Source organism: Schistosoma haematobium, chromosome 3 (assembly GCF_000699445.3).
Source record: "Schistosoma haematobium chromosome 3, whole genome shotgun sequence".
NCBI lineage: Eukaryota > Metazoa > Platyhelminthes > Trematoda > Strigeidida > Schistosomatidae > Schistosoma > Schistosoma haematobium.
This window is the reverse complement of record NC_067198.1, coordinates 37007249-37026774: the sequence shown is the minus strand read 5'-3', so window position 1 is coordinate 37026774 and position 19526 is coordinate 37007249. Positions and strand designations below refer to the sequence as shown.

General features: G+C 30.7%; 2 protein-coding genes across 3 annotated transcripts in view; one reads left to right on the top strand and one right to left on the bottom strand.

Annotated features, from left to right (window-relative positions):
• UBR3 (E3 ubiquitin-protein ligase ubr3) overlaps nt 1–8255 on the top strand; it is an 86930-nt gene extending 78675 nt beyond the window's left edge. The window contains exons 31-32 of the mRNA XM_051213788.1: nt 2491–2630; nt 4411–8255. Coding sequence (XP_051069790.1) covers nt 2491–2630; nt 4411–4516 — 246 coding nt within the window. The 3' untranslated portion in view covers nt 4517–8255. The remainder of the gene's footprint in view (nt 1–2490; nt 2631–4410) is intronic.
• MS3_00005688 (uncharacterized protein) overlaps nt 1318–19526 on the bottom strand; it is a 52921-nt gene continuing 34712 nt past the window's right edge. The window contains exon 7 of one of the 2 annotated variants that reach the window (XM_051213787.1): nt 1318–1786. In XM_051213787.1, the coding sequence (XP_051069789.1) occupies nt 1760–1786 (27 nt within the window). In that variant the 3' untranslated portion in view covers nt 1318–1759. Of the gene's footprint in view, nt 1787–12715; nt 18548–19526 lie in introns of those variants that run through there. The other variant, XM_051213786.1, reaches the window with a different exon arrangement.

Sequence of the window (19526 nt, the reverse complement as noted above, 5' to 3'; positions counted from 1 at the left end):
ATGAACTTGATGACCGAGTGCATAATACTACTAGATTGGATATTCGAACTATACGCTATACAGAGACTAGATCATGTTATATCAAATAAATGATTCACGACTAAAAATAAAGAACCAGTGTAACTTTAGGTGATACTTCATTCCACACAGTTACAAACAGTCACTTTCAGCGAGTCCAGAGTTGAAATCAATTAAAAGAAAAGAAGCTAAGTATCCATTTGTCCATGATCGGTGGCTAATCACATTTACCTCAACTGACGCACATTGGCTTGCTATTTTGAAAATAAATATATCTTATTCAAAAAGTGGCGAAGTCTACTGTGCTACTTGGTCAAGCTTACGTTAGGAATTTACAGAAACACAGATGACTGAAATATTCAAACGAAATATCATTTGTAATATGTTATCAGCTTCGCTGATTAACAATTAAAATTACCATTTATATGAATAATAATAATGTGTAAACTTATAAGGTTGTGGAGACTTGTAATAATCTGAAATTCTGTTAATCACTGGTGTGGCGATAAATTTTTAAATTTCTTATGAGAGGTTGTTATTAATAATATATATTCAACCATGTCTACATTAAAATACTTAGCTTTAACCGAAAACATAAGGTGTAGTATTTGTTTAGCATCAGAAATTAACTAACGTTAAAAAGGTTAGACGGTTGTGTGATACTGTCTACACTATTATAACATTAATACTAGTGTAATTCTAGCTGCACGACTCAAATTTTGTGTTAGTTTTATGCCGTTTGATGTCGTTTATAAATATTATCGAGTAAAAATCAAATTAGGGTGCATGTTTCTATTCATTGCTACTTCAGGTAATATTACTTCGTAGTGACTATCGCGTTCAATGTTTTTTGTTCGGTTTAGTAAAATAATGTGGTGGCAAGCGATTATTGTCTTTCGTTTATTTTTCGGTGTATATACAGACAACGTTTAGAAACGGTGGAGAGAGATTATATCTCACTTATTTATTTATTTAGCCACTTATTGTAGGAGGGAAAAATGCTCAATGCAAATCTAACAATTTTCGGCTCATTTATCTGGACATTATGGGTTCGCTCACCAAACTGAAGATTCCGGCTTCGATTGGTGGTAGTGAAGTTGCAGATTCGTAGGTCTTAGGAGTTGAACACTTAGACAGAACAGCTGTTCATTGCTTCCATATTTTCAATGGTTATCTAATTTATATCAGTTCGTGATCTCAATAAAATTTCAAAATGTGGAACGTCTCGCTAACTGTTGTACTTGTAGCTCAGTGGATGTGTTACGATTGTTACCAATTTTTTAAAGGCATAAGTAAATATTTACAAAATGTGTTTTTTTTAACAGAAACACTTGAAAGTCGATTGCAATAATGACGAATCAATTTTGCACTGAATAACAAATACAATAACTTTTATACTTTATATCTTGTTAAGTAGTGGGCATATAAAACTGTAAATAAATATGTATTCACACTTTTCAAAATGTTTAATTTACAATTAATGATTCATTTGCATTAACTCATTCAACGGTGAATTTCATCTTTTTAAAATACAAAAATAAGAGGATATTATTTCAAGTTTACACAATATTGATCAAGCAGATTTTTTTGTGAAGGGTGTGTGTATGTGACTGTAAGGCGCTCTATTAAAGGTAATGTATTTTTAAAAAAATGGAAGTTTGTTCGTTTAATCCCAACTTGTTTATAGCGCTGTCTTTGTTGTTACGGTTCAATCAATTCATCGTGTATTAATAATAAACTCTCATTTTCTAGGCTGTTGTTGTGTCGTCTAAAAAAAAGCAATATACAATTGATATAATACTTCATACTTGTTATTTATATGTATATAATAATGGTCATATTATTTTAATGGATTTTTAAAATGGATGGCAATGCATATATTAGTGAACGTTATGCGTAAAGCTTTTCGTAAATTTGAATAGTAGCGTTTTTCTCCTTTTTGAAAGGGTCGTCAGTTGCATGCACCTGTGTCCCATAGTTGATATTTACACAGAAACTAAAAGCAAAAATCTTTCGCTTTAAAACATACAATACTGTCCCTTGGCCTTATAAGTAAATGTAGTTATCTCCGGAACATGTATTACCCAACGATTTTGTATTGTGAAATATTTTATTCTTTCAACCCTATTGGTACATATCGTATCAACGATCCCACTCAAAATTATCGATTCGATCAACTCAATCATTTCAGTGTTTCAGTATCATTTATCTACTTGGTTGTCATGATAATAATAATTTCAAAACGGTTTCAATGTAAATTAAAAGTACCATGAATTAGCATTTGTCAAGCTATACTGATAAGATTAAGTATCTATCACATTTGTCATATTTGAGTACATTGACAATACTTTATGTGACGCTTTAGATATTGTTTACCTTTTATTATATAATTAAGTCAGTGAAATATGTAATTAACTTATTACATAACAATTTCCAGTTCAATTAAATTGAATGTTTTTGCTCTTCTTAAAGCATACCTATATGTGTGGTGGTTTTTCTGGCGTAGTCCTTGAAGTAAACACTTCCATTGTTTACGTATCACTTGGATCAAATATTTGTGATTGGGGTTCAGTTTATTTAGATGAATATGGAGAAGAAGATTTAGAATTAAAGTAAGTTTCCATTTCGCTTTAAATGTTACAAGAAATAAATTTCCTTGTTTATTTAAGTTCAGTAATCTATATCACAACTGTAGTGTAGAATAGCTCTCTGATATGTTACCCAGTGCATACGGTAAACTATGAAGATGATAAATTTTATCAGCTAAAAATTTACACAATCTACATTGAGTCACACTATTCATTCGATAAGTAGTAAAACTACCTCGTGTGCATAAAACTCAGTATATAGATCAAGGTTCAAACTTGTGATATTTTGGTTAAAAGTTGATTACCTTAATGAATAGTCAATTACTGTATCACTGTATACTATAACTATCGGTACTGCATACGTCACTGTCAGTCTAGTTACACAACAGCAATATAACAGAAGCAATGCATTATTCGAAATATTATCTGAAGCTATTCATGTAGACAGATAAAACCTTATATTTTGCGTCATGCGTTCATTTCATGCTCTGTGTATCAAAATTTTGGTAACGAGGTAATACCGGCCATTTGGAGCTGTTGAGAATACATGAAATACGATAAATTTATATTATTCTACAAATCTTGTCCTTATCTTTTCTTTGCTATCGTTAACTTTTACATGAAACGGATTATCTTCTTAGTATATTGTATTTTCCGTAGCAAAAGTTTCATTTAATTCAGGAAATCGGTTTGACATTCATTCATAAATTACAATAGTGCTCCTGACATTCATTATAGTAATAGGCGTCAGTTTATGTTCTCTAGCTATATGTCAAGTCCTAGGAAGGTGTAGTCAGCATGAAACCCAAACCTATGTTTCGTACTTATTAGCACTCGTCAGCAGGTCATACATGCAATATTCTATGGTCCTGCGTCAGCCCAGCCTAGTAACATAAGACATTAACCCTGAGTTATTCAAGTTGGTATGTGTCATTTTATTGTTTAAAAGCCCATAAATATCCCATCAAAATTTTGAATATACCCATATCCGAAAAGTTACATTAAGAGAACAATGGTGAAAGAATAAATAGTAGCTGTTAAGTGTTGATCAATTGTGTAGAATCAATGTATTAACTATAATTTATTGACATCATATGCGAACAATAAACCGAGCGTTTGCAAATGCCGTCAACGTGTTTGACTTACTTACTCGCATTTAAGCAAAAGATTTGCGCGCGCTAAATCTTTGTGAAGAGAAAAAGCAACCGAGCATCGCTCTGGGTGGAGGGCGGTGTAAATCTTCACTATATGAGTTTTGTATTAGGACAAAACGACTGTTCAGTACGTCCTAGTTTTCAATGTCTACCTAACTAAATTTGTTCCGTGATGTACCACATTGTTCCCTTGTAACCTTTTTGAAAAAAATAACGTTAATCCCCTACATTTCCATTTGTCGTTATCTAATTACGAGCTTCTACAAACTAATTAAGATTAACCATAAAAAATTCACTATTTCCAACTACAATCTATGTTATCAATTTGGAAAATTCATTGGCTTTTTACATCGATACAATATAGTAGAAGTATATTCAATTTTGTTATTGTTAGTAGTAGTATGTGTTTACTATTCGTTAATTTTTTATTCGAGTTTGTTTACGTTATACTTTTTTTAAATACATGTTAGGTACATGCATTTACTCAAATTGTAAATTAAAATGAATTTCGATTCGTATCAAAATACAATTCTGTTGTCTAACTTTTCTCTAATATGTGACCTGTTTCTAACTTCGTCTATAAATCTAGAAACCTGTGTATAGATATGATACATGTATATGTGTTTTTGGTATATCATCTTATTTTACAGACGTGGGAAACCATTATTCTTAAATGCTGAACGATTTGCCCTCTTAGAAAATCAATGGATCACTCATTCATTTCGTCATGTATTAAAAAATTGGCGATCTGTTTGAAATAAAATCAAAACAAGGACAGAACACACCGACATACAAACACAAGAAAACCATATGTGAGTATCAATGTCACAATTCACCTCCATTAACATAATGTACTATTACTGTACATGTCAAGATATCTTCTGTTAAAACAGCTGTCGGATACACATGAATATCACAGTAAATACTTGAATTCATTCTTCAATTATTTTCATTAAAGTTCTTTATTGAACAATAATCGACAGCATATATATATGACTATCAAAACAGAATTATACACACAATCAGTCCTTCTTGAATTATGTTCTTAACACATTATGCTAGAAGCTTTCTACACATATTTCTGCTGTTTGTTGGCGTTTTAGTTTATATTGTGAGATACGTAGCTGAAAACTACAACAAACTGGCAACTTAATTAACGCGTCCCACTTCTCACCCATCAATGCTTTGGATATACACATACACATGTTATATATATATATATATATATATATATATATATATATATATATATATATATATATATATATACTTATGTCTAATTATTGTTGGTTTTCGAATACTCACTGTCGAACAACAGAGATTGTTTGGGTTTTTGTGATATAAAACAAAAAAAAAAATAAAAAGAATTCGTCACAAATAGTCTACCATCGTTTCATTTGTGTTGTTGTACTCGTATTTTGTTTAGTTTTGACAGCGTTCATTTCATCATTTACCTCAATATTTTCTTTGACAAGTATTATATAATCCGTAAAATTGCTATTGAAATGTGCATTGAGCTTGATACAATTAACATGGAATCGAGTATATATATATATCGTTTGTTATTGCTACTTAAGTGGTATCAACGTCCTTTTTGTGATTAATTTTTCTCTACATTACTGTTTGTTTTGTTTCCTACTTATTCATTGTTCATTGCATTTCACTGTTTCACACAAATGACATACATATACTTTCGAATTGTGCATGAATATATATATATATATATATATATATATCATGAGTATTCAGCTACGCAATATTCAGATAAATATCTTCTTTGAATAATTGTGAGACTCTGTGTTCCTTCCAGTTATAGTAACACTACTTTTTCTTATATAAAGAGTAATAATAATCAACATAATTATTACTGTGAATTCCGGCTAACTCACGTCAACTACACCTTTCATTTCATGTCAATTAGGAAAAAAAATAGAATACTCATCAATACATATTGATTCTCTAAGTGATCTTAGGATGTGTTATGTAACTACCGTGTGTATTTGGAATGCCTTATTTATTAAGCATTAAGTTTGCCATCCATCTAATCAGTGAGTTATTGTTGCGTAACATAGTCCTCTTATATTGACTTATCTTTCGAACAAATCATCTTATTTCCATATGTTTTGTTTAAAATAGCATACATGTGAATATATATCACGCACTACACATATTCTCTTGCTCTCTCTCTCTTTTTTTTTCTTTCTTTCTTTCTTTCTCTTCCCCCTATTTATTCCTCTTTCAAATTCATAATGATGTTTGTTTTAAAATATAAAAAAAATTTTGACACAAGGTAAATCACAAAACACTCTTAATTTTAATTTACACTAAATTATTCGATTCGTTTTCAAGTGTTCACTGTTTAGTATTATTTTTCTAGTTTATCAAATTAGAAAATCTGCACGAGTTATATAACAACCACCAAGATAAATACCGAATCGTTCAAAAAAAATTAACTTCCATACGAAATAGTTAAGAGATGAAAAGAGAAAGCCAAAAAAATAAAAAGATAAAATGTAGTCTTGATAACTTTCTTTTTATTACGTCACTCTATATTGCACATTGAATTATTACGATTGAAAATAACATAATCGTTTTTCTCATTATATCATTTCAAATTCTTCTCCTTTAAACGTTCATTCAATTAATTTTAATTTCATTATACACAACAGATATGTCGCTTAATGATTTTATATATGTTTACTAACTAAATGAGAAATGGTAAATATTTAGTGTTGAGTTTTTTTTCTTCACTTTACTACTTTAAACTGTCCCATTCTCCATTACTCCTGTTACGTAAACAGCGATGGAAGGTAATAATGTTATACTTTGTATTTGAATAGTAATAATGTCAGTGTTAAAAGGGCTAATCTCATACAAACTTGTGATCATATGTCAAAATGAAGCATTTCTAGCACATATTTATTGAAATCTTTTCATAGAAAATAATTGTATAAAAATAGGTCAAGTACAGTTTGACTTTATTGAGTACATTTATTATATAACGGTGAAACTTAATCCATCATGTTAACTTATCAGAATGTATGGAATTTTGCAAAAGTAACAAATATATTGATATGGTGAAGAAGATTTGTAGCTCAGGTGGATGATTTTGATGGAGTTTTGTTCTCATCATCAGCACATACTTCAAGTAGAAGTCTACCTAAAGTTTGTGCTAATGATGTCGTTCAGAAGAACGATGAAATCTCCACGACCAAATCATCCAGCTCATAGAACAAAACTCTATCAATGACAAATATATTTTACAAATAACTCATAGCTACTTCCCATTTCATATATACATTAGATATTATATATATTGAAGATATGTGAATATTTAATTGATATCCTAGTTCTCATAATCAATTCGTTAAACCAGTTTTCAGACTTTATTTTTCATTAATACAATAGATAATTAAAAGGGCAAATTTCTACTTACAATGAACTATTTTTTTGAAGTAACTGTCCAACTTACACTACGGTTAAAAACGATTCTTCAATGTATTGGATTTGTAAATAAAATAGAATTCAAGATAACGACAATAGTTAGTAGTAATATTAAGTAAGAGATAAAAATTCACGGAAAAAATACTCTAGTTCCATTGGATAATTAATAATTTAAAGAAAAAGGAAATATGTTGAATATTTTAGGGAATAGTCAGTTCCTATTGAAGTAAACTTTTAAAATAACAAATCAAATTATTCACTAGGTACTTGGGTATGAGTGAGACTCAGCTCCACCGAAAGAATAATTCGATAGAAATCGATGGATTCTGTGAAGTTGAAAAAAATGTAAAATGATGTCGGTTTGCGCTTAGAAGGTTATCTTTTCGATCTAATTTTGTGTTTTGAAGTAAGGCTTATTAGTAGTTTTGAATATGATTACGTTATTCTTCATGCTACCTGAAGTTAATTATATGAGTAGGTTGTGATAGTCAATGACAATTTATGAATTTTTATTCCTACGTGATTGGAGGTAAACAACAGGAACCGCTTGAGATTCATTTCGTACAAGTTAACGCTCGTCAACAATACATAACTAGAGTCAGGTGTTAACTCATACCGCTCGTATAGGTTTCAAGTCAGGTGTCAATAGCGTTTCTGTTAACCGACCATTTATTTAACATATTTACGCTAAATAGTGTTACCCAATGTCACCTTTCAGTCTCTGATGTTGATTAAAGCTTATCGACCAAGTTACAAATATATACACTAGTAAAAGTAAAAATACCTGTTAGTATAGGCGTTTGTGAATACTGATCAATTTTCAGATCTTACATCATGGATTGAAATTAATGAGAAAATCACTGAAAACTGGTAAGCACTAGACAGCTGTGTTGTCTCAACATGGCACTCCTCAACAGTACAGTTCTTGATTCTCAATGTCTGTTCGTGACGGAAACTATGGACATGTACTAATTGTTTCACTATCTTTACGTCAATTTGAAGTGACGAAACCTGAGATGGGTGGTATAAACAATAGTATTTTATTTCTGACTCATTATCATAAATTCTTCAGCCTTTAAACGGAGTGAATTTCTATCTTAGAGAAGGTAACCTAATAGAGAAATATTGTAACAGGTGTAAAAATAGCTCTAGTCCTTTAACTGTAAATAAAACAAATTAGTCTTAGTAATTTTTAATTCAGTCCAACAAACCATCAAGATTTTATGTTTCATTGAAAGGAAAAAACACATTCTATTATGAGACGAATCTATCTATTATGGATTACAAAATAGTAATCTTCGCACTAGATATTTACATCCATTCCATACTACTCATAAAATTTTAGTAACAGTTTGAACTAATTTTATAGTTGCATTTGTGAAAAGTGATCAAATACTTGATTGATAAATGTAGTAAATGTATTTGATCAAGAAGAGAAAATAGATTTAATTGAATGATAATCGTCAGTGCAGAGGAAATGTCTTCGTTGTATCGTGCTTCAATTATTAATATTATTATTATTCTCGTATGATAGTTTCCAATGACATCAGTACGCTAAGTAGGTTTTTTTTTAAATCCCTCTAGTAAATCTACCATTAACTGACATAGAATTTCGAATGATGTTATAGGATTCGTTAAAGTTTAGTAGATGAATCTTAACATGAGAAGAATATATTTTCATAAGAATTCACTTCCTTTACTAAAAATGTAATAAATTCATTCTTGTACAATGTAAAAAAAACATGACGGATTATGATAGAAGTAACGAAAACTCATGAGTTGTTTAGATTCATAGGTAGTCTTACTGAACTTGAGTATCAATGTGGAGGTTAACACTGGAATGTAAGTACATCCAACTGACGAATCTTTAATAGGATGAAACTCGTGTACTGTATTTCACTGCCAACTATGCTAATACTTAAATATTGGCACAAATCCTACTCAAATTCACTTTATCAACATTACAATGATAAAATGAGCAGTGAATAGTTACGGTAAACTCCATCATATCATAACCTGTAATTCTTTTTTTTTCACAACTGACATTGATATATATATCCAAGAAGAAATATCATAAGCTTAATTATCATATAATGTTTATACTTTCATAATTACGTAAATTTACAAAATGTCATAGAAGAATTGCGAAATTCTCAGCTTTCTTCATATATGCCTATTGGATATAAGAAATAGTTACGTAATCGTGTGAATAAGCAAACAACAACCTACTGTTGTTGTGTTTTTTTTTCTTCCTTCGTATAAAGTATCTATAGCATTGAATGAATTTTAAATTTCACAGACATTTAAATTACAAAAAAAATATTGAATAGTTTCTATGTAAAATAAATTGTATACTGTATAATTTATTGAAACAAAATAAAATTTCATTGGAATTCTCTTGAAATGTTTTTTTTCCAATTCGAATATTGTAGGTTAGAAGTTTTATGTTATTTCAAAACTATCGAAAATTCTCAAGTTAAAACCTGTTAGGTATTTTGTTGTTGCTAGGTAAGATGATTTTTCGCTAAGATCAAACTGTACTATTAGTAGATTAAAAACATTAATGATCCATAAAATTGCAAAATTACAATCAATTCGATTACGTAATGTTTTTTATATTGCTGAAGTTTAATGTGTAGGTGAAAATTTAAATGAGATTAGCGTATTGAATAAAGAAAATATTTTAACACTGTATATTCTAAGAACATAGATACATGTTAAACTTTTAATCGTTAACCGGAATGTAACAGCAACTAAGTATTTAGTGGTGATGTGAACAGAGAAACAAGAAACTTTGACAAAGTACGGGAGCTATTTTTCGGGACGTTATTTCATTTAACTCAAAGTTTGTCAAAAACAGTAACATTTATTTTTGTCCCTAATCTATTCTACAGATTATAAGCTTTCGTTTGATGTATGGTTCACTGCCATAGCCCTTTTGTTCCAAAGCTATTGTAATTTAAACATATTGTTTTGTACTATATTTTCTACGGTAATCTACAGTTTTGGACAGAATTGTGGTCGAGTTAGTCATTTATTTATTCGTTTATCTTTTTACACTAATCTGAAATCGGGAACCAGATCGGAATTGAGAATAAAATCGAGTAGTGTTCTAGTTGACTTGTCTCCTCTTACTTGCGTGCTTGTCAGACAATCAGGTGATAGAATACTTTTCTTCTCTCTACCCCACTTCGAACTCACGCGTACTAGCCTCAAGGTTGAGCCGGTCAGCCTATCGCGTCAATGTCTTAATCTAGATTAGACAAGTTATCCTCAGCACCAAAAGTGGGTAGACAGATCAAGGACGTGACAAATGGTTTTCCAATTGCTTGTGATAACATTTATTTTGAGATTAAATCTTTGTTGTATTCTGTGTTCACTGTGAAGTTTGGGATATTTGTGTTTTGTTGTCACAAATAAAAAAGAGGTTGGTTTTTATGCATTACATAGTGAACAAAACAGTTTTTTAGTATATTTGATATGTAACCATCAATAGACTATAGGACGCATGTTTGTTTTTTTCTTATTTAGAGTCTAATTGGTTGTACCTGCATCTCAGTAATAATATTCATACTGACACTCAAATCTGATGCGTTTCTTTTCATAAGCTCAGTGGGTTATCCAATGAACTACTGAGACTATACGGACACTAACTTGTTACACACATATTAATGTATTACTGAGGTTTCCAAACCTTTCTTAAGATGATGTTTCGTTTAAATTGCATTTAAAAAGTTATTGTAACGATGCAAAACCAAATAAAAATGTGAACACAACCAATCACTATCTGTCTTAGAAACGTTTTTTAAGTGTACAAAAATAGAAAATTCATCCCAACAATTTGAAAGAATAAATAACTTGCATGTTCAGTGTAGTAAAGCTGGATTCAAATTACTGCTACTTGTAATGACAAGAAGAATGTCAATATAAAAAACATACCGAAACATTGATCAAACTAATGTAGCAAACGTTCATTGTCTTTCTAGACAATATCGTTCGTACATATATTAAGAACAATGAAACCTAAAAAATTAAACTAAACAGATAGCAGGACAATTTAATAGTTTTCATGTTGACTTAGATATCTCCATCATCTCATTGTAACAGCCTCTTTTAGAACATCACAATAAAAATGGTTTTCCATGAGGAAGTGTGATTTCTTCTACCATTGAGAATTCCAAACCACAACAGTAAGAACATACTTATGTTATAACTGAGAGAATATTTGAAAAGTTGAAACTATTTTCCGGATTCCCATTTATATATTTATTGTATAATTAGTAGATAACTAAATTGTTTTCTTCCTATATCCCTCTTATCGTAAGCTTCCAGTGGGCCAGTCAACCGTTGTAAATTTCAACATTTTTTAGTTATTGCTGATTGACTATGTGCTGTTTGCTCCACACTCTACCTCTTATGGTATGAATAAACTTATTTAGCGTGCTGTGTAGTAAAACATTCTCAATATATTATTATACTTCTTATAATTCGTCTTCTAATTGGCAACTGAGGTTAGAAGGTAGTTCGAAGACCAATAAATCTGAAAGCCTTGACTGTCATTCATTGCTTAGTGTATAAGTTTGTGAAAATCGGTCCTTAGTCCGACTGAGGATATAATACATGATAATCGATTAGAAATTGAGAGGCTTTGACAAATCCGCAACTTTTCTCCTCACAAGTGCTAGGTTTGAAGATATCACGAGTTCACTTAATCTGAGAACGAGAACAAAGACTCGGTGACCAAAGACCAATAAGCTAGCTATTTGATGCGTTTCAGGCCCGCTAACTAGAGGGAGAAGTCCAAGCTTGGAATGGGAAGTATATTCTGCAAAACAGCCAGGAACGAGCGATAACAACAAACACCATTCAAAAAGCATATACATAGTACAGAGCCGTCCTTAGGGAGAGTTGCCAAATAGTATACTAAAAGACGCAACGGAACAATAGCATTTAGGATATTTCCCAGTGGGAAATACGACATGAAGGTGACACGAACACCTTTGGCGCGAAAACAAAGAAATTCAAATTCTCTGAATAAATTACAAAACTAGGTCCTTTCTCAAGTGAGTTCTGGGGGTCTAACGTCCCCAACAACAAGATACAATAACATACTCTGAATCTCATAATCGAAAAATGTTCTTCTTCCTACCCAACCAATAAAAAAAGTAATAAATATAACACTTTAACAGGTTGAAATCATGAGTCAGTTGAAGCTAGACCACCATTGAAAACCTGGAAGCACTGGACGGCCGTTTCGTCCTGGTATGGAACTCTTCAGCAGTGCGCATCCACGATCCTGCACCACGCGGGGCTCGAACCCAGGACCTACTGGCTAGTGGTTAAGTGCTCGCACGCGAAGCCAGTAGGTCCTGGGTTGGAGCCCCGCGTGGTGCAGGATCGTGGATGCGCACTGCTGAAGAGTTCCATACCAGGACGAAACGGCCGTCCAGTGCTTCCAGGTTTTCAATGGTGGTCTAGCTTCAACTGACTCATGATTTCAACCTGTGAAATTTCTAAAACTCTCCACAAGACCCATTCTGATAATAACACTTTAAGATGAGTATCGACTAAATTGAACCAATCTCTTATCAAACTATTTCAATCCTAAACTTTACGATACATTTTTAGAAAAAATAAAATAGAATCAACAGTCAACAACTTACGTACCATTGCTTTTTCCTATTTCATATTAAATACTACATTTATACAAAATAGTCCTATATTAGAATATTTCCCAACATTCTACAGCCAAATAATTTTGATGACTATCATTTAACTAATGATACATAGAAATTAACACTATTATAAATAATTATGATTAAAAGTATAATGTAACGAATAGATTCTAATAATATTTCTTCTATCCTGCAACCGTTTACTACTATCAATTCAATAATTACATAAAACAAAAACAGCATATCAACAAAAATAGAAAGAAAAAAAATTAATTAATGGTCGGAAGATTGAAAAATAAAACACAGTGTCAATCGATCCAACAAATAATGAACATAGTCATTTGTGTGTGTGGGGGGGGGACCATCATCATCACAATGAATTATTTACTTAATTTTATCTACTGTTAAAGTATTTAACTGGTGAGAAAAAGACAGTTTAATTAATGGTCTGAAAAAACACTCAAGCAAACAATGAACAGATTATTTATAATATTTATGAAAATACTCAAATATATCGAGTTGTTGATAAATAAAAGTGACAATTGATTTTTAAAAAAATTGGTAAGTCAGTCGTCTATAACGTAGGAGCAAGAACATATATACATCGGTCCAAGTTGTCATACTTCATTAGTACAATAAGATGAACATCAAATTCATAGAAGTAATTACTTCAATGGTAGTAATATATAAAACAAAAAGGATTGGATATAAGGATATGATATAGAAAGAAAGAAATAGCGCGTTGAAAGATATAAGGTAAATTTAATCTCACAGTTTGAGGGAAGATATAAAGTGTGTACACCTATGCTATTGTGGTCAATTCTGAGCCATGTCAGTCCGAGTCTCTAACCATTGGATACGATAGTCATGCGTACCCCAATCAAGTAATCTGTATCTACTAACATGGCTCAGACTAAAAGTTAGTGACTTTATGGACTGATGCCAATTTTCGGTTTTGTCGTCTCTAACTTTCTTCCATCCGTCTCCAACACTAGTCAGAATTGGATATACGATTAAATATGAAGTAATACTTTACACAAAAATCACTATAAGTCGATGACTCTCACAATGACTTTTTATTATGAATTATGTTCGTCAACAAGAAAAATCGTGTCACAAAGCAAAGGATTTTTTCCTTCTAGTTTGAAATTGACCGCGGGACTTCTTGAGTTTTATATTGTTGATGATCTTCACTGAATAATTGAGTAGGAAATGTAGTGATTCATAAAGTTTTTTCTTGTCATACAGAAATAGTAATAATCATAATTTAATCTTGTCAATGGTTATGCAATAAATATATGATACTAAGAATTTTCTAAAAAAATACAAGAGTTAATATTAAATTTTCATGGGAAAAATGGATTATCAGCTAGCATTAGGATTTAAAATGTACGATTTCTTTCTATTGGCTATAGATCAGTTAGATAATGATTAAGCTTATATTCGAACAATTCGCTTCGAAAGCTGATGCATTTACTAATGAACTACTGAGCTCAGATAGCCACTCACTTGTGCAATGGTTATAATGCTGTCATACATATATATATATATTAAAATCCAGTTAGGATTATTAACAACGGAATAATTCAAATCCATTCTAACAATGATAAAAATTAGTATTAAAGTTATTTTCTTTACCCTCATTTCATCTAGTTTTTAATACAAATGGAGTAGGACTGTGACTACAGAAATTTAAAATGATAGTGGAAATTCATACTTAAGATAGATCCTTTTGGTTAGATTGTATCTTCTATGAGCTCTGTATTTTAATTGTAAATTCTTAATCTTTGTTTGGAATAATATCATTAACACTTCGTGTAGAATTAAGAAACTGGTAATATAATGAATAGATTCAAGTAAACAATACCAAGTGATTGAGATCATGAACTGATTGATGTTAGACCACCATTAAAAGCCTGTGAGCACTGGAGGCCCGTTTTGTCCAATAGTGGGACTCCTAAGCGGTGCACATCCACGGTCCCGCTCGCGGGATTAGAACTCATGGCCTTCAGTCTCGCGCGCGAACGCTTAACCTGTAGACCACTGGGGATCATCATTGATGAACACGGTGGACTTGATGCAGATGTGAAAGCACGGATCGGTAAAACGAGAGCAGTATATTTACAACTGAAGGACATCTGGAACTCAAAAGAACTGTCAACCAACATCAAGGTCAGGATTTACAACACAAATGTCAAGACAGTTCTACTGTATGGGGCGGAAACCTGGAGAACTACGAAAGCCACCATTCAGAAGATAGAGGTGTTTATTAACAGTCATGACTATTAGCAACGACCTACTGTGCGAAGAAACAAACCAGATCCCAGCGGAGGAAGAAATCAGGAAGAAGCGCTGGAAGTGGATAGAACACACATTGAAGAAAGCACCCAACTGCGTCACAATACAAGCTCTCACATGGAATCCTCAAGGCCAAAGGAAAAGAGGAAGACCAAAGAACACAATACACTGGGAAATGGAGATATACATGAGAAAAATGGACAAGAATTGGATGGAACTAGAATGGAAGGCCCAGGACAGAGTGGGTTGGATAATGCTGATCGGCAGCCTATGCTCCATTAGGAGTAACAGGCGTAAGTAAGTAAGTAATATAATGAATAAATAAGCGAACTTTATGTCGGTTAGTGATTATATTAGAAGTCTAATCAGAAAATCATTGTACATAAAAACTCCCCATTTAATTTTAGCTTATTTTTAACATATATGGCGTAGACAGAATGTTAACATGTCCATAGAAGTATAAATTTGCTTCAGTCAGCTGTGTAATACTTTATAGCTGCATATCTTCGCGCCTATAAAGATAGATATTCATGGACTGTTAGAGAGATATCATCGAAGCAGTGATCTGAAATAAGGCTATCGAATGAAGTCTTTTGAAAACTTAATTAACATTTTACATTCACATAAAATCACACCTAAATAAAAATAACTTTCACTAACAATTTCAACATACAAAGATAACATTTCCATTTTATTTATAATTTTAATTATCTATCAGTAGAAATTAAGAAACAGAACGAACTCAAAAGAGTATGGGAGAGAAAGAAAGAAATTTTAAAAAAAAAAGATATAGAGAAAGAATAAAAAGTAGATATATTTAATGTATCCATTTATTATTCTTTTTTTTTAATTTTTGTAAATATAGAAAGAAGTAACAACTTTTGAGGCAGCAACAACAACAAAAAAAGAAAAAAAACATTATTTGAAAAGTGAGATAAATGTTAAAAGATGATAATAATATTATTATATCTATGTAATAAAGGTAAGAGATAAATTCCACAAGAATCCAGTAGGAAACAATAATAGTAATAATAATAATAATAATAGAAGTACGCAAGAGTGAATAAAGCTGAGAGAGAGAGAGGATAAATGATAAACAATCAACTGAAAAGCTATAATACACTAATGAAATATAATAAAATACATTTAATATACAATGTTTATTATAGAAAATATTATGGAATATAATAATAGACAGAAAGAGTTAAAACATTATTAACAATTCAGTAAGCCAATATACATACATATATGTATGCGTCAAATAAGCTATTTCACTTCACAAATAATAATAAGAAGAAGAATTAGCAAAAGGGAGGATAAAATATACAATAATATGTGTATATTGTATATGTGGTTAACGAAATGTATAATTTTCCATTAACCCTATCCCCATTCCTACCCTACTTTTTACATTCAGATAATTCAATATTTTATTCAGCATAATCAAAAAGACAATATGCATTATCCAGTTTAAAGCAGGAAGTAAATTATTACTGACCATTTGATTTTATTTTTCAAAAAAAAAGAAGGATAATAGTTAATTTTCAAGAAATGATCAACATTATCAATAGTCAAACAACTTTTGAATGGATCTTCATGAGTACAGTAGATGGAGAATAGTAAGGATTTCCATATTGAGAGGGAGAGAGAAATGTTGATTGATATAATCGGGTTTATGATTAAAAAAACAAACAAAAGCAAGAAATAACCAATAATTGGACATGTAAAACCACTAAGAAGACAAGACATATTCGTAGAAAATAAATAACAGACGATTTGGAAAGTAACAAAGTAGTTTATATGAATACATATCTCTACCACTACTACTACTACTACTTACACTACTAACAATGAAGCAGGTGCCCGGACCTCTATACATGTAATTAGGAAAAAACTGATTATCAATGAAATGCAATACAAAATACATATAAATGATAATATTGAAAAAAATACTACTAATAACAATCAAACTCAATAAGTCTTAGAAATAAAACTAATACAGATTGTGGGGAAAAAATGATGAACGAATAAACTGATCAGCACAAAAATCAGTAGGTAGACATAGATTGACAACCATGATTTATTGAAGTGAAAGTATGGAAGTAAGGAAAAACCAATGGAATGAAATAATTCAATGACTTCTTAGAAATATATATAAATCCAGTCACCTCACTGTGCATAGTTCAATATTCACAAAGTAATAATGTAATCATCACGCGAGATCATAACATAGTAACGACTAGAAGGACGGACAAGTGAGAACGAACAATAAAAATATTCACTGAGGAAAAAAAACTGTTTAGTTTATAAGTGAAAAGCAAAATATTTATAAAAAAAAACAGAAATACGGTTGTAAGAGACGTTTGACAAGAAAAATAGAAACATTTTAAAGATCTAAACACCCCCAAACACCGATAAAAATATTTGAAAATGAAATATGGTGTAACTAATGAAAAGCAGGTTTTTAATTGATTACTTTACTGATAATTTAAACGAATTGATTACAAAAGACAACGCAAACAATCCAATGAACATAAATAACCAACAAGTATGACTGTATCTATGGTGAAAAAAAGTAAACACGAAACAAGCAGAGTACAACAGAATTTCTGAATGAAACAAACAACGAGGTAGATACCCATAAGTTGTGTATACAGTTTTATATATATATATATATATATATATATATATATATATATATATATATATATATATATATATATATATATATATATATGGATACATACATGTAAGTATGCGTATGTACAACACAAACATAAAGGCGAGTCTACTACGATCCAGGAAAAGAAATTTAATGACCGGATTGCGTATGTTTGTATGGAAAATGAGTATTGTTTGATTTTACATAATCGGATTGTTACTGTACTATCATACAATATATGCATGTATGGTGTATAAAGTGACTAGTCAGTTGGTTGTGATAAAAAATAGGATGGAAATGACTTTTTGATGAAAATGAAGTGAATCGAAGAGAGGAGAAGGACAGTTGAAGGAAGCCCAATCATATAAGATTATAGGAAAGAAAAAAGTAATTATACATCCCTCTATGTTATAACTATTATTCACTAATATAATCAGAAGCAGCTGATGGATGAGGTAATAATGAAATACCAAAACTTCAGAGGATATATATATATATATATGCATATAAACGAACAAGATTGATTTGATAAATTGTTTCTTGTCAGGTAGTAATGTAATCTGTCCATTGTCCACTTTTTTGCAGACGTTTAATTTTCGCACGTATTCCTACAGGTGTTCGTCTAGATTCTAGAAAATTGTTCATAATACGACGTCGAACTTCTTTAAGCATTGGACAACTACCTTTGGTGAAATAATCTTGGAACAGCTATAACAAAATATTGTAAGATATAAGAAAACAAAGAATAGTATGTGATAATAATAATAATAATAATAATAATAATAATAATAATAATAATAATAATAAAAGATCATAATAATAATGAATAATATGTCCTCGATTAGTTTTGAGTAAATAAAACCACTGTTATATTTAATACTAAGCTCTACATATAAAAGCGTTTATTGTAACCAACCGAATGGTTAACACAACCAAACATTGGCCTATTTTATTATCATGCAACTAATTAAACAAACTAGATAGATCATTTATCTTAGCATAAAAAGTAAATTAATATCATGGAATGAAGTTTGTATATATATAGTACACAGAATCTATTTACTATTTTCATTGTTACTCAAGAATAACAATTGTTTTCTCAATATCCATTCATATTGTAAACAACAGTGGTGTAGATTAAGGTGTAACAATAGTCATTCATTTTCATATTATTGTGATAAGTCTATTAAACAGACTATGCGAGGATTCTATCTTTTTTTATACTAAGGAAGCGTTAAATTCTATAATCGAATCCTTATTCATCACAGACAGAATTTATCTAATAAATCATTGAAAATTAAAGATTATTTGATAGCTGTTTCGTCCTAATAATGAGACTATTTTCAAGAGTTCACAGGCAACAACAGCCAAACACAACAGAACTCAAGACTCTAAGGTCACTTAATGTGCATTAACTTACAACTACAGCATTGGTATGTAATAATTCACATGTTTAACTCTGCTCATTTCATAGTATAGCACGACAGTGATAACTAACCACATTCCTAATATATTCGAATTCCTGCAACGGTTATCATAGGTACTAGTTAGTGAGAAGTCTTAAATTGTCATTCATCTAAGAAGTCATATGGTAATTTAAACTATCTTCGATATTATTCACATTACACAAGTCTGCTATCTTTATTATTATCGCTATCCCTGCTACTGTGGTGTATGCTACTTGTGT